The sequence below is a fragment of the Harpia harpyja genome, chromosome 8 (genome assembly GCF_026419915.1).
Source record: "Harpia harpyja isolate bHarHar1 chromosome 8, bHarHar1 primary haplotype, whole genome shotgun sequence".
Classification (NCBI taxonomy): Eukaryota; Metazoa; Chordata; class Aves; order Accipitriformes; family Accipitridae; genus Harpia; species Harpia harpyja.
This window is the reverse complement of record NC_068947.1, coordinates 9,481,536-9,507,618: the sequence shown is the minus strand read 5'-3', so window position 1 is coordinate 9,507,618 and position 26,083 is coordinate 9,481,536. Positions and strand designations below refer to the sequence as shown.

The 26,083-nt window shown below is 45.8% G+C and overlaps 1 protein-coding gene across 2 annotated transcripts in view; it reads left to right on the top strand.

Moving 5' to 3' along the window:
• The first annotated feature begins 14,557 nt into the window (after positions 1 to 14,557).
• The window catches only part of RPL8 (ribosomal protein L8), a 161,739-nt gene continuing 150,213 nt past the window's right edge, over positions 14,558 to 26,083 (top strand). The window contains exons 1-6 of one of the 2 annotated variants that reach the window (XM_052794157.1): positions 14,558 to 14,668; positions 14,829 to 14,973; positions 16,308 to 16,449; positions 16,874 to 17,092; positions 18,072 to 18,187; positions 18,471 to 18,667. In XM_052794157.1, the coding sequence (XP_052650117.1) occupies positions 14,836 to 14,973; positions 16,308 to 16,449; positions 16,874 to 17,092; positions 18,072 to 18,187; positions 18,471 to 18,629 (774 nt within the window). In that variant the 5' untranslated portion in view covers positions 14,558 to 14,668; positions 14,829 to 14,835 and the 3' untranslated portion in view covers positions 18,630 to 18,667. Of the gene's footprint in view, positions 14,669 to 14,828; positions 14,974 to 16,307; positions 16,450 to 16,873; positions 17,093 to 18,071; positions 18,188 to 18,470; positions 18,671 to 26,083 lie in introns of those variants that run through there. The other variant, XM_052794156.1, reaches the window with a different exon arrangement.

The window sequence follows — 26,083 nt, the reverse complement described above, 5'->3', positions numbered from 1 at the left end:
ACTGAAAATTAATAAAAGAAGATACACCTTTTCAGTTCTTTGTTTAGTTCCCCTGGCTTATTTTCATCTTTGACAGTGCTTTTCAGGCTCTCAGTTTCACTGCTTCTTCCCTATTTCCAGGTTCCCTGAGCTTGCACAGAGCCTTTGATGCTGCAACAGGGCAAGGTAAAGCGCTGAAAAAAAAAGTATACTGTGACAGGACAGGCATCGCACCAGGGATTCATATACTGAAACATCTTTAAAATTCTTCTGAAAAACTGACTAGCTAGGAGTTGACAGTATCCTTTTAAGAACAGTTTATGTTAAGAAATCCTAGTTAGTCTTATGAGCAAGTTTTGGCTGAGCACAAGTGCTAATGACTTTTTTGAAATGAAAAACATTTCTAAAGACAAAAATAGCTAGTACTGAAATCTCTCACAGTCATTATTTACAATTTCTGTGTGATCCCTTGTCCAGAATTATAATGATTGCTTGCCATGCCAGCAGAACTTATAACTTTGTGGGTTTGTCTTTAATGCTGTAATTAAAACCAGGATGATTTTCATGGGCACAGAATAATTTGTAATTCTTGTGAGAGCTCTGTCTTTTAAGTGGCCTTACATAAGATACAGTCTTCACTGGCCTAAACATGCAGACACATTTTTTATACTCACTGATACTTTCATCAAGGAATTGTATACCTTTGGGGTTATTTCAACCTGATACGTTTAGGTAAAAGTACAATTTTCCCAGCCTTTCTAAAGATTTTACGATGTTTTTAAGTTGTTTTTAAGTAAAACACTCCTTCTTTTTCTTCTGCCAGTATGCCTCCAAATAGCTTGTCTCTGTTAATCCTTCTATACGAGTTAAAGACATGCCCTTTACCGTCCCTTTATACTGTCTTTCCTCCAGCACAACATTTCCCATTTTACTCATAACACAGGCTGGGGACCCTGGAGTGACTCCCTAGCATTCCCAGAGCCAAAGAGTCTAAAGACCAAAACCTTCTTGTTCTTCTTAAATATGGGCTCATTATGTAGTGTAACCCCCAAAATCTGATCTCCTACTAGTTCTCCATATTTGTTAGAGGTGTGGATGTTCCTAACAAAAAGACCAGACTGGCATCACTCACACTCTCAACAGGGCAGACAATGTATTACAGCAACAGTCAGTGAGGGGTAGTTATATGGGGATAGGTAGAGAGTTAGGTCCTCAAGTGTGAATTTCTTCTTATTGGAAAACACAGCTATTTTTTAAGTCTGAAGTTTCATTAACATGGTTCCTCTACAGAAAAGTTTCTGCAGTGCAGAAACATTTAACTTGTCCTTAAAGTTTTTGTTCTGGGAATATTTCATGTAAGGTGTTTGAGTCTTGAACCTGCTTGTGCCTGGTAGTATTAATAACCTGGGGCAGCAAATGTTTATATAGTACTGAGCACCATGACAGCACTTAGTAAATAATGAAATAAATCACAGGCTTTGTTTCTGTTTAAATACTGTGTTTGCCCTCTGTGGATACAGATCTTCTGGATCCTGCTCAACAACCTCATTTGGGTGAAACTGGATATTGTGCCAATTTTATTCCATCTCCTTTAACATATGGCAACAGTACAGACAACGCACTGGCTAACAAAGAACTCGGAGTCCCCCATCTAAACCCTTAAGAAAAAGCCAAAGTCCCTGGAACCTGCACTAAAAATATCCACCAGAATTGTTAATTTTCATACAAATACACAATTAAGGCAGAAAAGGAAAGAAGCGAATATGTCCAAATCAACAGTTACAGCACGCAGGAACCATTAGGGTCCAAATTCACAGCCCCATGCCAGACTTCTAGAGTGCACTGAAAATACCAGGGCTGGGAAGTTACTCTGGCTGCTACGGAGGGGATGCCCAAGCATATAAGAGCCAACACAGAATTAGCGATGTGAAGAAAACTCACACTAGTTAAGTGTTTTAAAGCACTGAGCAGAGAGAAATTGGGAAGACAAGAGTATTGCATTCTATGAACTTGGCCTTCCAGACCTGCACGCAGGTGCAGAAGCCAGGGGGAACATGTACTGTAGAGACGAGCTGTGTGTTTCCCTTCAGAACAGCATGAAAGCTCCTCTGGAATCCCAGCACTTAAGATACATCTCAGAGAAATCATACTGCGGTTGACTGTGCCTAGCTCGCATATGTTTTAAATAGAAACATTGAAAATAATTTCAAGATTGAGGCATATACATGTTAAACTTTGAGTATAAATTGAAGAAGAAATAGAGCTATGCTAAACTGGTTTCTGGTACAGCCTGAAAAAATACTCAAGAAGCCACCTAATCCCAAGTGATCCCATAAAAACTGCTGGTATCTAGGTAATCTCCTACCACCAAATCAGTCTTAAATTTGTAGGTGAGGTTACTACCTTCTTAGTCTGATTTAATCTCTTTTCCGTCAGGAGTTGGCAAAGATGAGAAATACTTTATGTGTTTGTGATATTTGTACTTCTCTATTTTGAATATAAAATATAAGTAAAGATAATCCCTATAAAGTGTAAACTCATCATGCATTTATTATGGAATAATAATACTTATATTTATCAAAAGCTTTGTAACATTTGTCCATAACGTCACTACTGCAGAGTGAGCTGCACTAAGGGGCCTTGAGGTGGTCCAGAAGACAGGAAAGGACAAAATTCAACTCAAACAACCAGCAAATGAGGAGTTAAGGTGTTACAAACTGAAGCGTCTGGAAAACCAGACTAAAATGCAGAGTTAAAAGCCTCTGCCAATTCTGGAACAGAAACAACTCTGCTTCTACCACTGGGAAGTGATAGCAGCCAGGGGAAAATGGGAAGGGATCAAGAAACAGTGGGGTGAGAGGCAAAAGCTAAAAGACCATCAGGATGAAAAGTGAATTTGTCATCATAGGCGTCATCAGATGAAGGCTGCATGCCCTGTGAGTCTTGATAGTCCAACATAAGGTATTACTAGGTCCAGCAGAGGGTTTCTTGGACAGAGTTATGCAGGAGGCCAAGCTGCAATCTGGATGGTATAGGATATGCAGTTGGAGTTTCAGCACTGTCTGCTGCTTGCTTTGTGACAGCGGTTGTAGCAGTATTGAATAGTAAATGGGCGAGTGAGTAGCAGCATGCTGGCAGCACTGCGGTTGCAGTAAGAAGAGAGGTACACGTGTATCTTGAAGGTTCAAACATGCCCCGTGTCAGCAGTGAATTCTCCAGTTTGTGTCAGTAGTAGGAGGAACACAAGTGTGCTTGCCATGGGGGTGGCCAGCAGTCAGGCAGCCTATGTGAATGTAGTTGTGGGGGCACAGAAACAAGGAGCCAAAGGTACTGTCTGAAAAGAAATCTCTGTGGAAAGGAAAAAGGGAGATACCGTTCTGCATGTCTGGGCTAGTGTGAATTCATCAGGCTCCGTGTTTGAATGGGAGCCAGGTATAGCGTACAAGTAACTCCTGTTTTCTGTGCCTGACCTAAATCTAAGTGCTGCTTTGTCAGGTTTTGTCCGACACGTGTTCTGTTTCCCTACGCTGCTGGAGACTGGGTGTTAGCATTGGAAACCCGATGATTCAAACACAGAAGTATGAAGGCTGTATTGCGGCAACAGGGAGGAAGCGGGGACATGTAACCTTACCGTGTATTTTATGGTGGTCAGAAGTTTCAGTCCATGTTAAAAGAATTCTTACATGGGAAGTTTCAAAGGATTAAATATAGACTATCTTCACATGCTAGATGGCAGTGAGGCTCTGCAAGCAACCCGCTTCTCTGCTAACAATGCTTGTGGGGATATAATGTCTTGTTTGCTTGTGTATTAAATAGTCATTTTTCAGGATCAACATCTATCAGAGCCCAGCTGTGCAACTCCACTGCCTCCCTTTCCTTGGCAACGGTCCCCCCGGTGAGAATGCACAGCCGGCACAAGTCCTCGAGCTGCCTCTGAATCCTTCCTCATCTTCAGTCTCACTGGTTTTGGAGAAGACAGGAGTATTACACAAGAGGTCTTGGGGGTAGTAAGATAAGCATCTGCTATTTGAGCCTCTGCCTTTAACTACCACATTGCCATGAATGAGTAAGTTTCCAGTAGCAAGAAGCCAGGAATTACGCTCAATAGGAAGACTGCCAGCTCTTCTGTGATACCTGCCTCTGGCTGGGGCATGAGAGAAGTCCCCCGGTAGACTATCTTTGTGAACACTGAATGCCACTCACCGCTGATACTGATGACAAGGTTGAACAGAGCAAATGCATTCTATCCGCAGATGATGCCATGGTCCTTTTCTCAGTAGAAGAACAGCAGGTGAGCTTGGTGTTGAAGGTGGAGAAGGTGATGTTATCATCAGTGAGAGGTGAGCAGACAACAGGCAATCAAGATATTGTTGCAGTGTAAGTCCACTAAGGCCCCAACCCTGGGATGTGAGATTTTTCCAGGCAGTGAAGGCATTAAGTGTCTACTATTTCAAAGATCCATGTTTAAAGCCTAAACAAACAAACAATTAAATAAAAAATAAGCAGTAATGAAATGGAAAAGAAAATCCACAAGCCAAAAAAGGGGTGCCAGCAGGTAGCAGGGAAGGGAGAAGAACAACTTTTGGTCTAATTAGGTGACAAATGCCTAAAGCTGCTAAGAAGCAGTCATTTTGCTGCAGCAAGAAACTCTGTCTCAAGTCAAGAAGTAGTGGAGGTGAACTCAGTGCACACTTCCCCTCCTGCTATTAGCATCAAGCGTGGGGTACCACATACGTACAGTTAACCAAGCTCGCACACCTGGAGTCCATGTGTCACCACAGTGCAATGGTTACAAATGTTGTCACTCAAAGGAGAACAAAGAAATATGCATAATATGACCTTTTTGGAGGAAGGAGGAGGGGAGGAAGAGGAGGAGGTGGGTGTAACTTGACAACTCCAGCTCAAATGACCTACTGGTTGGACTATCAACATTACTCTCTATTCCCTCGCTTACAGGAGATTTCAAGACAACGTGACAGATGTGAATTTATGAGAACATAGAATTGTCTAAACCAAGAAGCAGTCTTTAGCTTTAATTAGGACAGTACTGCTGTCCTGCTGTGGGCTCATCAGGGCCCTGAGTGCACTAATAGCCGTGAGGAGCCCAACCTGGGACCCCCACCCCGGCACCCACTGGCCCGGGAGCACCATGCCTCCCGGGTCTGCACCATGGCGGTGGGGGCACTGCCTGCCTCGGGGCTACCCGGGGCTCCCAGCTCGTCCCGCCGTGTGGAGCACCCTGCTCCTGCTGCTCCCCGACATAGAGCTGAAAGAATAAAACCCAAACCACCTCAAAAGCAGAGACTCTATTTATGAATGCTGTCATACTTGCAAAGCAAAATTAAAATTAGTGCTATTGCAGGATGACAGACCTGGACTAATAAGCCAGAAACAAATCTTGAAAGAAGGAAAATATATGCCTACAGTACCTGAACCAAGATCTCAGTGTATAAAGTTACAGGCAGAGAGGCTGTACAAAATCTTTAGATACTTAACCACTTGTGTGTGTTCCTGTGGGGAGGGAAATGACAGATTAGTTTTCCTGTGGAGGATTCATTAGTATTCTGTCATTGGCAAGTCAGTATTTTTAGCTTAGTGAGCTCAAGATGTATTGTGGTTTAGGCCTCAGAAGTTCCCAACTCTGGGTAACGAATTAAAAGAAAAAAAGGGAGTGCGTTAGGAACTGTAGAGTGATTTTCCGAGATCTTTTATGAACCATCCTCCTCGTTTGCTGGTTAGCATTAAGCGCCTATTAACTCCATTTCAGGAAGGTGGTGATTAAACTGGGTCAAATGGAAGTGATTAGGTTGGATTATCCCTGTCATGGAAAAATTCACTGGAAGATCTAAGAGGGAGGAAATTGCCACACAGATCCCAGCAAGTCTGCTGGAAGGTATATGAATTTCCTTTTCTCCCTGCAAAAGAGCTCCAACCCACTCAGGATCCCTCTAGATGCCTCAGACTCGCTTTGAATTGAATTGTGTTCATCCTGGAAGTTCCTCTGGAGTGGTGAGGAAAGCGGTTGCCCCAGCATCGCTCCCACTTTTGTGGCCCACGCCAGGTCTACATGTGCTGGATTTTGGAAGTGTCCCTGAAGTAAGCTACCTTTCTTCAGTGGTCTTTAATGGAAAAACCTCTCTGTTAATTTCTGGTGCCAAAAATGACTAAGGACCTGTTCAGTGGACAAGGAAGAACAGTACCACGCTTGTTGGGAGGGCAAACTCTGGAAGGCCACTGAGAGGCCCCGAATGGAGAAAACAAATCTCGTGCTTGAGACTGGGCTGAGAACTGGGAGGGCACAGGGTGCTGTGGGTGTGCACGAGTACATCTGCAGCACCTGCGGGGCTTGGGATTTGCCCAACCCGGAGAGCAACCTCTCTCCTGTAGGCCACGAGACGGGTCCTTGTGTAGCCCATGCAGTGAGGCCAGATTTGGCAGCGTGACCCTCAAAGTTGTTGTGTGCTAGCAACAGGCTCCCGAGAGCCCAGGTCAAGCGGAAGGCTCAGGAGCCCCAGATATTGTGCTTGAAATCAGCCCCATACGAGCATCTAACCTACACGGGCAACCCATGCATGATTTGTGCAGCGATCCTGAGCGCTGGAACAGAGCTCGGAGCAGACACATACCCTGGCAAGCCTCTCTCTCAGCACAGCCCCCATTTAAGGCCACCCTCCATAATGTGATCCTGCCACAGAGAAGCAAATATTTGGGGATTGTCACGATTACTAAGAAGTAAGTAGTATTTTATTGCGGGGACTGGTACACGGAGTTTCCTGCTGGCCAGCAGCCAAGGGGTTGCTTCCTCCTGGTGACATCTCTGAGTGCTCTCTGCATGCTTGGCTCCGCTACTCTATTTTACCGAGATTTTCCACAGACACCATGTCACCGACCCCTCTGTCATAACCCTTCACCTCTCGTGCCGTCAGAGAACTGCCCTGGGGAAGGGGGGCCGAGACGTGTGTATGTGTACGAGCATGTGTATGTGCGTGCGCCTGTGCGCGCAGCTGTGTTTGTTTTATGTTGCATATAGAAGAAAAGAGGATTATTTATGTTCTGATCATGATGTGTTCCCCAAGCAAAATATTTTCTGCTCTGATTTATTGGTCTCTTTAGGCCTCCCCTCAAGCATTGTTCTTATATTTGGAGCCAGTCACATTTTTTCCATTTGGAAATGGAAATCTTAAATGTAATGGCATATTTAATGAAAAAAACCAACAGTTACGTGGAGGGAGGAGAAGTTTCACTTCTCTGTTTTCCAATTTTATGTTTGTTTTCTTTCTCCCATCTTTCCATTTACTCCTCCTATTCTGTCTCTGAAAAAGGAAGGAAAAACAGTATCTGGAGAAAAGGCAGGAGCAATATTTTTTCTCATTTTTGGTTAAGAAATTAGACAAGTTCAAAAGGTTTTACCCAGAAAAAGTCCACATGAAAAGTACCTGTCATTTTCTGATTAGCACTGTTGTACTATTGATCAAAAGTATCTAGCCAATAAACCTGTGTAAATTAAAAATGCTCGTGCACTATACAGAGATAGCATTTCTTGGTAACTACAAAAGAAATGTTTGGGTTTTTTTTTTTTTTTACTTCATAGGCCTTAGAGCTTGATTTTCTTTTTATCTCACAAATGTCAAAAAAGAGAGGTTTGCTGCACCCCCAGCCTTCTTTTGCTAGAGGACTTCTCGGAGGACCAACGAAATCAAATTAGTTTTGTAGGCTGCATTTAGAAGATACAGGAGAATGCAGATCTTTAACAAATTGAGCTTTTCTCCCACGTGTTTCTCAGGAGTTTTGATTCAAACAATCTCAGAAGAGTTTTTACACAGTCTGAATAAAAATTATTTTAAAATCCTTTTTTAAGTCTTTTCCCCTTACTCCATTTTTAATTCCCCTCAGTAGCTCAGGATTCCTTTCTGTTTTGAGGCATGAAATCCCTTCAGCTCCATTGCCTACATGGCAAAATGAGCAAGAACAAAGCAAGAGATTATAGGAAAAAAAACCCAGCCCAAGAAAATAATGAAATTTTCTTTTAAAAAAAAGCTCATCTATCATTATGCCATAAGAAAACAAAAAATACCAAAACATACACTTTTTTCCTCTCTTATGGGTCACATCTATCAAGCAAGAGAAAATCCTGTGCTATTGTATTTGGTTTCTAAGCTGGATGCACAGACTACCCTGGCTGTAGCCTCCAGGGATGTTGTCACCAAACAAATGCTGCCATTAAAGTGTTGGTAGGAGGTCCATTAGGAAATGCAAAGAGAAAAACAATTTTGGGGGGGGTTGGGTAGGAAAAGCAACTAATAACTAAATCTGGAAGTACAGCTGGGTGCTCTTAAATTAGAAGTCTTTAGGAGGTCTCCCACACATCACTGTAGGATTGCAAGTTTGCTAGAGTTTTTTGAGCTGTGCATTGCTGCAGATATGCTTCACCTCCTCCAGCTTTGCTATCCTTTTCTTGCTAAGCTTCTCTATGGCTGTAAGCCTCTCTCGGTTAACTCCTGAATGTCTCTCGGGGTAGTGTCTCACTGCTCTTCCATCTCTCCTTCCAATTCTCTTAGGTCCTCAGTATGGTTTCAATCCCATATCTCAGCTGCTCAAGAGGAAAGAAAATTAGCTGGGTGGATTTCTCCCCTTCTCCATCAGCTGTCCCTATTATTTATCTCATTAAAAAAAAAGCTTATCCAGATGTATAACTAAAAAAAGACATTTTTTCTTAGACGTTTTCTTGTATCACTCTTCTCTGCAGGTAATTTTATTGTTGTTTTACAATACGGGTAGAAGGTAATTTTCCCACATACAGTGTTGCTTGGCCCTGAATCTGGTGGGCTGTCAATTCTTCCCTGTTTGCAGCTGAAAATAATTTTTCAGAAAACGTGGTCACACTCCAGTCTGAGAGGACTAGCACAGTATTTGAGCACTCCCTTTCAAGGACTAGTCCACAAAGGCTGTGTTCTGCAAAGGCATCTTAATGCATGTGTAATGCCTGTTTCTTAAGCACACAACTTACATGCATGTAAGCAACCGGATTACCTCACCAGATAGGTGGGCAGTTTTTCCAGGATCAGTGATTAGTTGAATACATCGTTAGAGATCATGAAGGAAGTAGCTCCTCTCTTGACAACGCACAAAGCAAATTTCTTGCAAAACGGGAATCTCCAGAATACCTACAACAGTTACTGTGCAGACTTTGAGGTTGCTGCACACAGGGAATTATTATTACCATGGTTAGTGGGAGGAAAAGAATAACTACCAATTACTATTCCCCAACACCTTCCCTGTTAAGGCTAAAATTAATCTTGGTTTGAAACTAAAATAAAGCAGAATTCTTGTTGTGCTCGTTGTTCCAGAACAGGAAAGATCCTCAGAAAACAGGTGCTTTGGGGTAAAGACCTCTAGAGGTCACCAGAACCTAATTAATAAGCATCGCTAAACCCATCTGTGAAGTGTAAATTGCTTTGTTTTGATTGGGACTTTCCACCTCTGCAGCTCTGGCTCTCCCCTCTCGCAAGGAATCCAGACTGCCATTAGAAGACGAATAACATAAAACGGTCGCAAACCCATACCCTCCTGGAGAGGCTTGGCTATGCAAAAGTCAGCTCCCTTTTGGGTAAGAAAGCAGTCACCCAATTGGCATCTTTTCCTCTGTGCACGGTTCCAATCTTACCTGTGTGCTTCTGTGATAAAACCTGCCCTGGCACAGCTGGAGTCTCTTGTGCCCCATGGGCAATGTCCTTGCCACACCTTTGTAAGCCCTGAGAATGCCCTGAGTGTTACCAAAGTAAGCCTAGAGAATGCCGTGAGTATTACCAAAGTGAGAGGGATGCCAGTTCTTTCCCTTGTGCTGATGCATGAAAGCAATAACTAAAAAGGGAGCACAGGCCGAGAGTGCAGATTAGGTAATTGGCAAGGATTTTTCTACGTACGGGTTTTTTTGCCTTGCAGATTATGACCTGCAAACACAGGAAACCCTGTAAAGAGTAAGGTTTCCTTCCAGGTCACCCAGTGCTGTATCTACAGGGAAGGTTTAGAGGAGAGCTGCAGTTTAATTATAATTAAATGGTTGTCATGAGGCCAGAGACCTCATCTGCTTCATGCAAGAGCAGAAGGGAAAGCTCAAGTAATTTTCCTGGAGCTCTCTCCAGGGTTAGGAATGAGGGTGGGGAGGAGGGAGCTGGGTACAGTTGAGGGAGAATATTTATTTCAAGACAGCAAACAGAAGCTGGTCCTTTCAGGAGAAATTCCTCTGAAGAGAGCAAAGGTATTTATTTTGGGAGCAGTCACCGGAGTGGAGGCCTGTGGTGTCTCAGCAGAGGGATTTTTGTCTCCTCTGAAAAGCCAGAAATGTTGAATACAGAGTGGCCTGTGCCTTGGCCCAGATGCTGAAGGTAGTATGGGGGGGGGGGGGCTGCTGTGAGGGAATCCTCACAAAGGGCTCCTTTGCTTTTAGATACAGGATACTTTTAGGCCCAGGATGTTTCCTCGGAGTCCAGGGAGTTTTTTCTGGATGCACAGCAGGAGGTGAGGCTTTGCCCCTTCAGCAGGCTGTGGGGTAGCTCCTTCCCATGACCCTTCCTTTGCCTCAGTGGCAGCAGGTGACTCGCACCCCTTGTGCCCTGCTCTGGGAGCAGCAGCCCACAGGAATAGGATCACCTGGCCCTGAGTGTGTTTGCGGGGGATTAGCAGGTATGTTATTTTTTGCAGACTGGAACGTTGATGCTGCAGCCTGGCTGGAGCGTGCGTGTCAGTTCCTAATCCCATGCAAAGCCCCAGAGAGGTCAGCAAGACCATAAACAGAGGTATGTGCCCACCTGAAGGAGGTCAGGATTATTTTCATTGTAGCATACCACTCCCAGACAGGAAACACTCACGTGAATCTTATAGCCATCCTTTATTTCCTTCCCTTTCAAAAGATGCACAGGTAGAGTTAGGGGCTTCTATTCTTCTCAGTTCCCTTCTAAAGGTGGGGTCCCAGAGAAACCCTGCTGCTTCTTCCCCCTTTCCAAACAGCAGTATCATCAAAATTTCTCGGTGGCTGCCATCTGTTGCAAACTGAACACCACCCCTTTTGCTATTTACAGTGCAATTAACCTTTAGCAAATTAGGCTGTGACTGTCGTGAAAGGATTAATTAAGGCAACACACCCTTGACTTGTTCCCACTGTGCAAGTAGTGTGCTGCATTTGCAGCAGTGTACCCACGACTCTGCCAAAACCCTTCCAGAATCAGGTGGATAGTTTTTATCCTTTCCGCATTATCCCAGCAAATTTGCCAGCCACAGGGAAACGCGCGAGGAAGGGCTCCAACAGACGCAGTCCTGTGGAAGTAGCTATGGTGATATAAGACCTGGCTTACCCCAGCATTGTGGGTGCTTCCCTTTTGCTGAACGTTACGGCCCTGGTAGCAAAGATGTGGGGCCATGCCCCGGCCACCTCAGCTGAGTGTTGTAGTTTAAGCAGCCAAAGAACAAAGTTGCTGCCAAAATATCAGGCTGTGATGTGCAGCAGCTGTGCTTTGGAAACATACCCTATTTTGCCTAGCACTGCCAGACTTCCATCCAGATTTCTGTGCGTGTGTCTAGGAGGCATAACGCATGCACGCTGAGGCCAAAGCTTCCCAAGAGCCTTAGACCTCTGGCCCTTGTACAGCGGAGTTGATCCGTGCAGATGTGCAGGACGTGCCCGGGTTATCTGGACATCCCTGTGCTCGCTGCCAGGTCTCGGAGAACCCTCAGGCAGAGGAACCAGTTCCCCCAGCTCCAGCACGGCCTGAGTTCTGGTGGAGAAAGAGGCCTTGGCCAGGGAAATCCAGCATGCTGGCCGTGCCTCTGCTCCTCTTTCCACACGGCTGTAACTCCTGGCAGAGGGGCAGGGCGGCCAGTAAAGGCAGTAATGTCTTAAGCCAAAGCAGCTGCAGTCACCAGAGGTGATATCCTGAAGGCCAAAATCTCAGGACTCGAAGCTGCACCGGAGAACAGCGCTGTCGCTGGTAGGCAATGCCAGGCAATACCTGTATTTGTGGACAATGCTTTTGTTGTACTATCAGCAGCCCCCGTGTCTCACGCTGTGTGGTCCAGCATGGGCTTGTCCTGCTGTACCTCTGCCACTGCCACCTCCTCCTCACGCAGCGAAATCCCCCGCGGATGGGTTCTGGGGAGACGACATCAGCCCAGGGAATGGGGGCTTAGTGAAGAGGGAAACAGCCTCGTTGCAAACCACAGCACCGCCTCCTAAAAATTTAACAGAATAGCGATCGTTGGTAGTGCCCAACACTCGTATTTCTTCAGCACCAGGATTCGAAGGGCATGACCCATAGCAACGCGGTTCTGACAAACCTTGGACAGTATTTTTTAATTGCAATCAGGTGTAAACTATTTCCTTACTTCCTTCCTGTGAAGGCACAGCAAAACAAAATATTTAACCTTATTGTGAGTTCAGTCCGTGCTTGGCTGGGTCAGGTAATACAATGCTGTTATTCCTTGATGGTCAAAGTGTTTAGCTAACGTTCTCTCTTATAGCAGGAGAAATCAATTATAAAGTTACATCATCATTGATGCAGTTCTGTCATCTATTTGCATGCCTTCCCTGATTCCCAAACTCCGTCAAGGCTAGAAAACTTGGGAGGCTTTCAGGGTTTTGCGTCCATGTGTGTATCCTAAGGAAATCATGAGCACATATAGACACGAGACCTAGTACATACCATTCCCAGCCTCCTCCTGGTTTTCTCTGATGGAAAAACACTTAAGAGCCAGCTTGGACAATACCGGCACTGGAACCCTGGGCACGCAGCATGCTCTGATCCAGAGGTATGCATAAACACAGCCTGAGGTGATACAAATAGATAATAACCATTCAGCATTACTGGGAGGAAAGGCTGAAACAGCGTATGTTGCGATGATGAACTCGGAACTTTTCAAACTGTTACGTTATAGACACTTCTAACAATATTCAGAACATCCAAAAAGCTGGTAGGGAGGAGCAAGGGATTATTCTGGTTTCAGCCGTACCCTCTGTGTTGCAGCAATACCTTTAGCAGTGAGGTGGCTAGCCAAGCCCACGATATAACTGAAAGGTTGCAGCTTCATCTTGATGGCGATAGCAGTATGCAAGACTGCACCATGAATTAAATAATAATAACATGAATACAAAGTATAGTTGGTACAGGATAATAAAATGAATAAGTGTACTAAATCATTACACAACTACTTATCTTTTTATATAACTGATTACTAAGTCCTTACTAAGAACATGAAAGGGGAGTGGCCAACGTAATTTGCTGGTTATATGGGCTTTATTTGGGAATTCAGGTAGTTCCTTAAGGCTCTGATTCTTGTCGGATTTAGTAGCAAAACCTAACAATGCTCCTGCCCCCACAGCTGAAGCCAACAGGAACCATCAGTCAAGGTCTCTAGACACCCACACTCAGCGTATCAACGTAAACCAAAGTAAGTGGCAGCTTGTCATAATACGTCGAGCTGTAACATGTCAAACGGGGCTCCAGCTGAGAAGCTGACGCACCGGCTGCTTGTTGGAGGGACAGTAACCTCCAGCAGATGGGCAGAGCGGACAGCCGGCTGGGCTAATCTCTTTACCTGCGGTGGCTGAATCCGACAAGGATCGTGACTCGGAGCCCTTAGCATTAGGGGTTTTTTTTGCCCGTAACGAGGGGCGTGACTTCCATTTGTCCTGGGAAGACTGATGTGGGAAAGCTTATCTATCGAGAAATGGTGGATGCTTCGGTTCTTCTCCGTTCAAGGCAAGAAGAACAATTGCACGCACGGGCCTACACTGATGAACTTTGCCTAATTCCTAATGAGTCGATCTAGAGTGAAACAGTCCGTCTCTAGTGAATTGGGTCATCAGCAGTGACCTCTTTGGGAAGAAGGAGCCCCTGATGCTGAAAACCTAGTGGACTGTTAAAGAAGTTAAGGCACTTTTCACCTCCCCTTCCAGGGTGTAGCACAAGTCGATTAGGAACACTAAGACGATTACCTCTGCTTTGCAGTATCTCTCAATTACGCCCTAATTAATTTTGATAAAAATCTGGCAAAGGCAGCTTAAAGCAGCTGCAGGGTTTTTATCTCCAGTCGCTTCCTCGCCTGAAATCTGCAGCTGTTAAAACTGCACAACACAGAAATCTTAAAAAAAAAAAAAATATATATATATATATCATCAGTCGAGGAGCCTCCTCCTGCAAACAGCGTCTTCGGCCCGGCTAATTAGGAAAGGTTTTGGCGCGAGGGCTCGTTTTGGGAATGGCTCTTGGCTGGGGGAACGCGGTTGCTTACGCGCGCTCTCCAGGCGGCAGGCAATCACCCCTCCGAGCTGTTACACACTAATTGCCTCCAAAAACCCCAAAAAAGGGCAACAATACACTTCCCGAGACCCTCCACCAGCCTGCGAGCCCGCTTCAACCCAGCCCGTCAAAGCTACGTCAGCGGCAACCGGGGCCGGGCAGCCCCACCTCCTTCGCCCCGCCCCTCCGATGACGTCACGGCGGGACAGGGCTCTCCCCGCGCTCCCGCCCCGCCCCCCCCCCCCGCCGCAGGAACGGCGAGAGCTCGGTTGCCTGGCAGCGGCGCGGCGTGACGTCACGGCGGCGCGACTGCCGCCCGCCCTCCCCCCGCGCCGGAAGGGCCTTGGCGCCGCGGTGACGTGAGCGCTTCCTTCTTTCCCAGCGAGGCCGGAGCGCAGGTAGGAGCGCGGCCGCCGCGTCCCGTCCCCGCCATCCGCCGCCATCCGCCCCTCAGCCGCGGCGGGGCCGGGCGTTAACGGCTGGGGGGGGAGGTGTGGGGGTGAGGGGGGCCCTCGCGGGCGCTAACGGCCGCCAACGGCCGCCGCCTTCTGCCCGCAGGAGCGCCATGGGCCGCGTCATCCGTGGCCAGAGGAAAGGCGCGGGCTCCGTCTTCCGCGCCCACGTGAAGCACAGGAAGGGCCCGGCCAAGCTCCGCGCCGTCGACTTCGCCGAGCGGCACGGCTACATCAAGGGCATCGTCAAGGTAGGGGCCGGGAGCGGCCGGAGGGGCCCCCGGCGGGCTCGTCACGGAGGGCCGAGGCGCCCCCGAAGCCCCCGGGCCTCGGGGCCCGAAGCCCCCCGGCCGGTGCGAGGGCTGGGGAGCGCCGTCGGCTGTGCCGAAAGGCCTTCGGCTGTTCGTGCCTCAGTCAGGGCCGCCGTGTGCCCCGAAAGGGTAGGCTGCTGCCGGCCTGGGAGGGCCTTTCTGTTAAGGAGCGGGCAGCAGTACGGTTTTCTGCTGGAGCTTTGCCGATGCAAGAGTTACGTCGGCCTGCTCTTGCATCGCCTAAGAGCTCCCTGTACCTCAGGAAACGCGGGTGGGGAGAGCTGGCCTCATAGCTGATTGCGTCTTACCGAAAAAAAAAAAAAAAAAGTCTTCGTAAACTCTAAGCAGTACCCATCGTCTTAGTGCTGAGGCGTGGGGGCAAGGCAGTGCTTTTGTTTGGGCTGTGGTACGGTGTTTTGGGTGTGCTGTAGGTGGGGTTTGGGTACCTAGCTAGATGCTCTGAACATCTAGCTATCTCTTCAGCCTTTCTGAAAGGCCATTGTCAGGCTGTAGAAAGAACTTTCTTCACACCATAAGTAAGTTTGATGGTAAAAAGCAGGTAGGTGGGTTTGACTTTGGTAATACTGTCCTGGTTTCGGCTGGGATAGAGTTTTGCCCAACAGGGTTGAAAACAGGGGGAAAAACAATACTGGACACCAGCAATATATGAGCTTTCCTAGAAAACAGACACATTTTAAACAGCTTTAGTCATTTAGCTGTTGTCTAAATATGTGGTTGTGTATCGGAGTCTCAGTGTACTTCAGGAACAGAATTGATATCTTTTTCCAAGGCAAAAAGAAAGAATAAGTCTGTGCTTCCTCATCTAGGGGCTTATATAACTCCAGTGTACTTGGAATTAGAAGGTTAGAAACATTTCCATTCTAAAAAAACACTCTCAGAAATTGCTGTTTGTGTCCAATTTTGTCTCTGCCCAAAGGTGATCGGGCAACTAGTGAAAGTGGCTTTCTTAGTGTGGAGAGATCTGCTGTCTGCGGAATGTCAGGAATAAAACAGTTCAGACACAATTAGTTTCAAGCAGCACACTTAACCAGAGTCATTGTTTTGTGATATAGATGCTTGAGGTTGTATTCTTACAAATGTGAATCTTCAACTCATTCACGTCAGGAGAAATCAAGATCCCTCTGAGAAAGGGGGATCCTAGTGAGAATTGTCTCGCTAGTAATAATAATCTCCAGTTTTTCTAGTTCTTTGATTTCTGCAGAACCCATGACAAACGCTGTATCCTGTTCTAAAGCACATCTACGTTCCAACAGGACATCATTCATGATCCTGGCCGAGGCGCTCCCCTTGCCAAGATTGCCTTCCGTGACCCATACAGGTTTAAGAAAAGGACCGAGCTGTTCATTGCTGCTGAGGGTATTCATACTGGTCAGTTTGTTTACTGCGGCAAGAAAGGTGAGTTAGGATGGAAAGTGCGTTGCCTGGGCAGCTTCAGAACACTTAAGCAGATGTCGTCGTTTTTAAGTGCAGTTGTGAGCCATCACAAAGCAGTAGTTTCCACCAGCTTCAAGCAAACCTAGATTTCCTTCTTGGAGATGGCCATCTCCTCGCGCAGCCCGTTTTGGTTAACAAGCCTAACCGCAGTTTTTGTCAAGTGTTTGGACTGTTTTATCTAGAGTCCCATTTTGCCTGCCTTTCTGTAACACTGCACGTGAAACTTGTGTTTCAAGTCAAACAACAAAAAGTGCCCCTGCCTGTTGCTGCTGAAGTGTTTATGCGGTGCCTTTCTTCTGTGCACAGAGGCCCATGTTAAACAGAATTGTAATTCAAGTACAGGAGCCTGAATGAAGCTGTTGATGGCTCTGATTGCCCTTTGCAGCTCAGCTGAACATTGGCAATGTTCTACCTGTTGGCACCATGCCGGAAGGCACCATCGTGTGCTGCCTCGAGGAGAAACCTGGTGACCGGGGAAAGTTGGCCCGTGCTTCTGGAAACTATGCCACTGTTATCTCTCATAACCCTGAAACAAAGAAAACCAGAGTGAAGCTGCCTTCTGGCTCCAAGAAAGTGATTTCTTCTGCAAACAGAGCTGTTGTTGGTAAGGAGCGACAACTATGAACTTGTCTTGTCACTGAGTTTACGTAACGCTAAGCAGGCTTTCAAACAGGGCCCCAGTTTCCAATACCGTCTTGAAAATAGCATCATTTACAGGCTGCACCCAGGATTATGCACAGGTGCCTAACGTATGTTACGCCTGCATTACTTTTGGTTAATGGTGACTTAAATTTGGAGGTAGTTTACCTAGTGAGAGGACAGAAAAGTAGATGCTCATTGTCCTCAAGCTGTAATGGAATTGCTCAGCCTGTAAACTGCAGAAAATGGCATTGATGGTTTCCTGCCTTTGATACAGTGACCTAGCCTATAGGGGTAGTGCTGGAGGTGCTTAGCTGCTGGAGGTGTTGTCAGTTGGGTGAAGTGTTCTGGAAGATCTGACAAGGAATCAATACCATTGTCAAGAAGCAGAGGTTTTACCAGGTTTGTTGTACACTTGACTGACAGCTGAGATGGATGCTGTACATGGTCAGCAAGTGACGCTTGCCTGCCTCTGAAACTGAGTTATCTATCTGGTCTGTTACTAATTGGTGAAATAAATCATGAAATAACTAGGTATTAAACCTTAAAGTACTTGAAAGTCCCCTGAAGTCTTTCAATTCATACTTTCTTTAGTTGAAAAACTATTGTTAATGTTACCCAAGAAGTTTTAGCAATAAAACTGGTAATGCTTTAGAAAGCATTAAACTCAATCCTGTATGTATGGATTGAAGAACAGCAATTAAAGTACATGTCCCCTTGCAGGCCACTTAATGTGTGGCTAGTACCTTGAGTCTAATCTCACTGTTAGTGTTGGCTGGAAAATACTAGTTTGAATACACAGCTGGGATTGTTTTCAGATTGGTCTTTAGAAGCTTATTCTTAGAACCTGAATATTATTAGGAATTAGTCCTGTTCTGAAACACTTTCTTTTGTACTCTTGTCTGTTACATTTGCATGTTAACGTTCCTGCCATTTTTTTTCAGGAATTGTTGCTGGTGGAGGTCGTATTGACAAGCCCATCCTGAAGGCTGGCCGTGCCTATCACAAATACAAGGCAAAGAGAAACTGCTGGCCGCGTGTCCGTGGTGTTGCCATGAATGTGAGTCCATTTTCAGTTAGGGTTTTCACTTTCCTTTTTTATGGTTTAGAAAAGATTTTTTTGATATGGGGAGGAGTCTGGCATATATATGGAAAAAAAGCTTCACAGATTACTCTGTAATTGCACATTTAATTAGGGTAGTTAGCAGCACTTGATAGTTACTGCATTATACATGAAAAATGAAGCGGTTAAATTTTTTGTTCCCTTAAATCAGCTTATTGCTGTTAAACATCATTACTCATTTCTGTTAATTATATTGATGACCGGCTTTCCTTTTCCACAGCCTGTAGAACATCCCTTTGGTGGTGGTAACCATCAGCACATCGGCAAGCCTTCAACCATCAGGAGAGATGCTCCTGCTGGGCGCAAAGTCGGTCTCATTGCTGCCCGTCGTACAGGTAGACTGCGTGGAACAAAGACTGTGCAGGAAAAGGAGAACTAAAGACCCAGTATGGAGTTTACAGAATAAATTTTTAAAACCTAGCTTGTGTGAAGTTCAAGTTATCTGTTGCTGAAGTGTGGCTAAAATAGGGATAATATTCAGCTTCAGGAGGGGAAGTTGTGAGTGGAGACGAGGGTTTTTTTCCCCTGCCTTGAAGAGCAGGAGTTCTTTCAGCCAGCAAGCTGGTACTACAGGCTGCAGTAACACTTGGTGTAGATGCTCTTGTGCCCAGGTGTGATGTTAACGGTGGCCTAGTTATGTGGTTGCTTAGGCCTGACAAAGCATTACAGGCTGATCGAGTAATCCTTTGGTTACCTGGTTTAACTTAGGAATCTAGCAGAAATGGGTGAAGGGTGCTCAGTTTTCTAACTTAATTGTTTTCCATTTTATCGCCTGCTATGTTTCTTTGGAGGAAAAGCTTGTGAGAGTAGTGAAACTCCTTCCAGAGCAAGTGTTTCAGCTATTATTACTGTCAAGTTTGGGCCTCCTTTTTTTGAACCATCAAGCTCCAACCAAATCAAAGATCCTTCCCTCTGAGCACAAACTCAGAAGCTGTGAGTATCACATGGCCTGCTGCCTTTACTCATCCACGTTTGGAAAGGGCAAACAGCTTCAAAATTCTCTCCTTTGCAGGCCATTCACAGAGTGGGGTCTAGCTTATGAGTGGATATTCCTAGGTACTGTAATGTAGGTCACAGCACTAACGCTTCTCACAAGGAAGCTGTATTTTTGTAAGAACAGCAGTCTTGTGAAAAGCCAGCTTTTTGGAGGGGTGGGAAATGAGATAAAAGTTGTGGGGTTTATTGCAAAATGGCTTATTGCACAGCTTTCCTGAACTGGCCTTTGGAGAAAAGTAAAAATCTATCAAAGCAGCTGGAGCTCAACTTCACTGAGCATGCCTAAAGCCAGGGCTCCTGTTCACATTCTGCAGCACCTCTGGTTTCACTGGAGGTGTGCGGTGTCAAGGGCACTGTAGCAGCCCCACCGCTTGCGCTGCTGCAGCCTGGGTGTGCGCCCTGGGTCACAGCACACCCTTCTCGGCTGCCTCCCCCTGCGGGGTGGGGGGGCGCCCAGGTCTGGAGGGCTCCCTGGTGTGTGTGTACCTGCTGCAGCAAAACAAACTGGCATCCTGGGACAAGTACGCTCCCCACCCGCTGCAGCTCCAGGCCTTGGCTGTTGTCTTGACTTCAGCCAGTATCACCACTGCTGCTGCAAGTCAGTCAGGTCCAGGTTCTCAACACTGACTTGCTTGCAGACATCCTTTAGTCATGTCATTCAGTCTGTTGTGGTTAACTCCTGCATAGCTGAAGTGCTACCAGAATAGACGTGGATTCCTCTATGGGCTAGATGTTCCCAAACAGCAAAGCACCGATCCATGTCAAAGACACAACAAGGTATATGGAATGCAAAAACATGTTTGCTCTTCAGAGCAGAAGATTCTTTCCCTTAAGGTGCAGGGTAGTTCACATACAGTAATCAGCATAATGCCACTGATCCTGAAATGCCTGTGCCAGACCTCCACATACGAGTATGACCTTATATTGATAGGAATCCAGTGGAATGCAGAGCAAGAAGTTACTTTCTGTATCCACCCACAAAAATAATACTGTTGCTGGCCATACGTGTAGAGAGGAAAAGGTAATTAAACAAAAGCCAACCCCACATCTTGAAGAAAGGTACCAGATCACATTTGGGAAAAATCTAAAAAGCAAGTTTTGTTTCTGTTTATATACCCCCATCATCAAACTTTGTGAAAGTTCACGTCTCATGTTTTTGCCACGAGGCCAGAAGCTCTTATGTGCCTGCCTGCATTCTTCTGCCATGGATCTAAATTTAACACTCCTTCTCCCAAACAGTATCAGAAGAAGAAAAAGTATTTAATGTTCAAAGGAGTATCTTGAAAAGAGCCAAGTTAAAGATTTCACAATACATCAAATACAGTAGAAGTTTCCCCACATGAGAGCTGTACTTTCAGGCTGTTGGTACAAAGAACTTCCAGAACAGTTTCCATTAAACGCACCTAAAGGACTCGGAAATGGTGGTTTCCAACCATGCTTGGATTTGTTCACTCCATAAATTTTCTAGGGAAGGGGGAGATTCTTACTGACAACATTTGCTGCCATGGTGGCTGATGCCAGGCTCTGACAGTAGGTACCAAGTAATTGCACAAATAAGTACCATACTATAGTGTGGAAGGCAGCTACAAACACATTTAATGTAAATATACAGGATGTAATGCTAAAAGTCTCTTTAAGTTCACACAGTAGCATGAGAATTTTGAAGATCTGAACCCATTTACCGAACTGAGGAACAATTGCTCTTGTTGCAAGTAACTATGATTGAAGTACAGTCTCGTGTTACAAAGTTTGCTACACAGCAGCTGCTTGTCTTTAATGTTTGCACCCTATAGGCCTGAACAAGCACAACACATTCTAACTGCTCCTTGGGAAAGAATACCTGGAAATGAAAGCCAGAGTTGTAAAAAATCCTAGAGCGTGTTCCAAACATTACCCCCTCACTCTGCTAAACAGGGAGTTTAAGCCAGTTGACCAGGGAAGAATTAGATACCTCCATGTTCATTAGCTTTAAGCCCAAGAATAGGTAATGAAGCGGTCCCTGAGGCAAATGCCCATTTCGGAGCAGTAGGACAGGACTACTCGGACAAACCGAACTAGAGGAGCGGATGAAACCAGAGATGGAATTTCAGGCAAGAAAAAATTATGCTTGAACAAAAAAAAACTTATGCTTGGAAAAAATCATGGGGAGCCCACGCGTGCATGCGTACACGCAGAGCAGGACTTAGGATTGCGAGGATCAGGCTGCAGGACACCCCCCCCCCCCCCCGGTGGGTGGCACAAAGGCCACCGGCACCCATGGGAGTCCTCGGCCTCGGCGGCGTTGAGCCAAGCCCCTCGGTGCACAGCAGAGGGGATTCCCAGTGAAACAGCGGGTACCTGCAGCCAGGCTGCCAAACGGTCTGACAGGACAAAACATAGAAGGGCAGTATCAGAACTTAATTCTTTCAGAGGGGAAATTACTCTAGAGACTTAAAGTCCGGTAACATGTAACTTAAATTAAAAAAGCCCCAGTGATATTGGCAAGCGACCACAGCACAAGACAAACATTCGCCAGGGGCAAAATGCTCCCCGCAGCACTAGTGCTGCGGGTCCTAAAAATTTATGAAAAGAAATGGGAGGGAAGAGGGAATTAAATAAAGTGAATGACTAAAAAAAAAAAAATCAGAGGCTCTAAGGAAACCAACCTCAAATGAAAAATTTCAAGAAACCGAAACATGTTTTCCAAACTGAAGGTCTAACTTAAGACAAGCTGTTGAATAGAGAGTGAACTCCAGCAGATTACACTATAGGGGAAATTAAGAGAACTAACGATGTGACAAGGAAAGAATAAAGAAAAACACCAAACCATAAAAACATGCTGTTGAGTTACAAACAAGCTTGCTTCAGCCTGGGAGGATCTGTGAAAGCACCGAACTGAAAATGAAACGGGACTGAAGTTAACGCAAGTCACTGGCCTCTGCGTGGGCCGAATGGAGCGTCAGCCACCCGGGGCAGGCAGAGGGTTCAGCTGAGCAGGGTAGCGGCTCCTTCTGAATTTACACTGTAGAAATTGGAAGTTAAACAAGACAGGGGCACTGCGAAGAAGGAGGGCGTCTGCCTCTACCACCTTGGCTGGCACGATCCTCAGTGTAGGCTTATTACTTTCGAACAAGAAAAATGTGGTGCAAACACGGCAGTATCCAGTGGGACAGTAGTCAGACAATCGATAAATCAAGAGCGTTTTGTCACTGGGATCTGGTGTATTTAACCACGATCTACGGCTGGTCCTGGGACTCGCGGGTGAGAGATTTACCACGCAGTGAAGTAAACCATTTGGAAATAGCCCCTCTTATTTCCAGCCTCGGTTGGCATCGCCTCCACCGCGCAGCACGCTGCTCTCCGGGGTTACACAGCTCAGGTCCCGCTAAAGCCATAAAATGCCAATAGAAGAAATTAAAGCTCGAGCATCCCTCCTCTGCCCCCTTCCCCTGCGTCTGCACGAGGGACCAGTTCCCCGCCAGCAGCCAGCAGGGTGGTCGTCATCCCCCCCCGGCTCTAAAACCCCCTTTCTGCTAAGAAGTTGCTGACCTCAGAGAGCAGGAAAGAGAACTGCTAACCTGGTGGTGAGGTGGACGGACTTCTGAGCTCCTAGCTGTACTGAAGAAGCTTTAATACAAAAATACTTTTGAACCTAAGTTAGCAGAATAAACACAACCATGTTCAATAGAAGACACGTGGCTTCCTTGCATGGTATTGTGCTTCTCCTACCGCTGTAACTCATTGTATGCTTTTATATTCACTCCTAGTAGTTATATTTTAGAAGTATATCATATTCAGCAACCTCTTGCTCAAACCAGCTGTTCTTATCAGCACGATAGACTACACAATTGATTTGCTTATATAGTTTATATCCACGATACTTACTTCATGGTTGAGCGTCTCAATTCCCAGCCCTAATGCTGCACAGAGGACATGAGCTACTATACATATAGTCAGCCTTCAAAAACTACAGCCGTGCTTATTATTAAAATAATAATATAAAAAAAATCTCCTGTAAAGATTAGCATGGTTACAAGGACATCACAAATCTTGAAATGAAGCAAATTCTGTTTCAAAGAAAGACGTTAAGTGTTCATGCAGGAATTTCAATGGTTATTTCCAGTATAAGGCTTTGTTTGCTAAAAGGAAAAAAAAAAAAAAAAAAAGATACGTACCAGTGAAGCACTAAAAATCTTCCTTTAGAAGGGCTTCAATTTTCCACCTACCAAAAGACCAAACAGCATTTTCTTTATACTTTTTTGAGGGCTTATTGAGAATCACCAAGTCCTACCTAAGCATCGACATGTATCACAAGTTCCTTCATCATAATGCAACACCCTCGTTAATGTCGTTATCCCTTTCCAACCTACTGCTCCACCGCTATCTCAGCGGCCTGATGGCTGTTGCACAACCAGCCAACGCGACTTGTGCCGAGACACACGCGGTAGAAGCACGACTTCATCCAGAGATGGGCAAGGCTCACCTCTCCGGCGCTTCCCACACCACATCTCCCAGTCTTACCGGGACACCCGCAAACTGACCGCCCGCCCCGGATAAATCCGAAGGGGGCTGCGTTTCTGGAGGATCAACAGCCTGCGACAAACCAGTGCAGGGAGGGAGGAAATACAAAGGGAGATGCAAGGAAACCCTGTAAGGTAGAAAAAGGTCAGAGCAAAGCCACCCAGAGAGTTTTTGCAAAGAGAAGAGAGGGAAACAAGCTTCAGCAACAAGACTATAATGCTGACTGTTATGTTGAAGTTACCAAGTAAGCAAGTGTCAAAACCAAGAGAAATGCTTTGGGCCATATTTTCAGCTAATGTAAAAACCACAGGAGCCCAAATTCTAAAACGTTTCAGGGGGTCGGGTGATCGATAAATCATTACATATTTCATGGTCTCCATAGAAGTTAAATTAAAAATTGGCTTTTCTGTCCTGTGGCATTAACGAATTCTCAGAGAGAAGTGCGAGAACAGAACACATTCGTGGGAGTCGCTTTATGTTTTTGCCGTCTTCATCAAAAGCTTTCTTCTCCCAGTTTGTAACAATACCCCAACTGGTAATGATTTATTGGGATACATCCAAAATTTATCTTGAATTCTTATTTTTCCTAACATGTCAATTCCCAGAGAATTCACACGCACGTCCACTCAGATGGGTTACATCAACGGAACCGAGCTACGATAAACTCGGGTGTCACCTGCTTCCATGGATGTCTTTTTAAATTGCTTTTTATTTAATGTTAGTACTACAAATTCCCAGTGATTTGCCATTATTTTGTATTTTCATTTACGTGTCTTCAAAGCCAGTGCCAGGAGCAAACACAGTAAGCCAGAGGTTTCCATTAGCTCTCCATTACACCCACTTCAAATTCCTTCTACGTGATGGCCCTTGCTCTGCTAGAGCAAAGCAACCGGGTCATCGGCACGTTAGGGAAACACAGGCAAGAGCAGCTATCCAGCAGCCTGCATCGGCTTTGGACAACCTGGAATGTGAAAGGCCACCTGTCCCTGGAATTGCCACTCGGTACCCAAGAGAGGCAAGTGCAATTTACAGAAGCCTCTGGCCCTCAGCAGGCATGAAGGTGGAGTGACCCCCAGGAACGTTCCCGCGCAGCCAACTCTTCTCCAGCGACTACAGCGCAAACGAGTCGGTCCTTATGTGCTAGAACAGATTCAAAGGCAACAGCGAACCTGGCTACCTTCCCGAGTTGAGGACACCCCAGCTTTATTTCCCTGTCGTCATCACAGCGAGTCTCTTCCATCGACAACTTTGTTATATTGTATTTTAATAAATTCAACACAAGAGTCCTCCACTAGCCCATTCTTCAGTTAAGTCCACATTTTATTTATGGTTTGCTGTTGGTACTTCAATCAGATTTATATATACATAATCTAAAACCTACATCAAAATCATGTTGACTGCTCTGAAGACCGAGAGAAATGACACGATTGAAGTTTTCTTCCACAGCTATATGGTAAGTCTACATTCCCACAGCAGTTTTTTGGTTCAGGTTGCCGAAGCGTTCAGAAAGCCAATGCCAGGTCTCTCTGACTCGGAGTGGGAGGGTTACACAGTTCTCTTTCAGCATTTCAGTCTTACACACAACCACGGTAGCAATCGGAAACATTTCTTTCTAGATAAACACCTGGGTTGATCTGCAGAATACTGGCTTTTCACATTCTGACATCTCTCCCTTTCTAAACCCGCACCGTATCAACATAGCTAGAAACAGATACACCTCCCTGCGGTTGCATTATTGGAACAGTATTAGTTGCGAAAGGATTTTATGCTACTTCACACGGGTAAGGAGGTAGCACGAGAGACTAAGTAGATGTGTTTGTGAGTCCACGCGGTGCCACCCAAAAAAACACCAGTTCCTTCATTTTGATGCAAACATACGTACCTACTCTTGGAGTCACGTTTCAAATTATTTCATACACGCCGAGGGGGAGGCAGGGACTGCCCTGTGCCGGCCCGGCAGACAGCCTGACCAGGTATTTCTGCACCCGTATCGGCCTGACCCAGAAGAAACTGTCATGCCGCTAAAGCCACTTACTGCCATATCAGCCTGCAGCGGCTCGGCAATGAACGTCAAGAGGTAGAAAGTATTAACAGAACAAGCTTGCGAAGCCTCTCGCTCAGCCTGCTCCCTGCCTTTATGTGCTCAGAGGATTCAACTCGGTACAGATCTTAGAGAAGAAAAATAATAGAAAATGCTTTATATGCCACTTAATCAACTTGCTGCTAGAAATCAATTCTGCGGTGCTCGGGGAAGTCCGTGGTTCAGAAGAGCTCACACCAGGAGGGCTCACACCCAGCTGCTGCCAGTGAGCCCAGCCAAAGCACACTCACCATTTC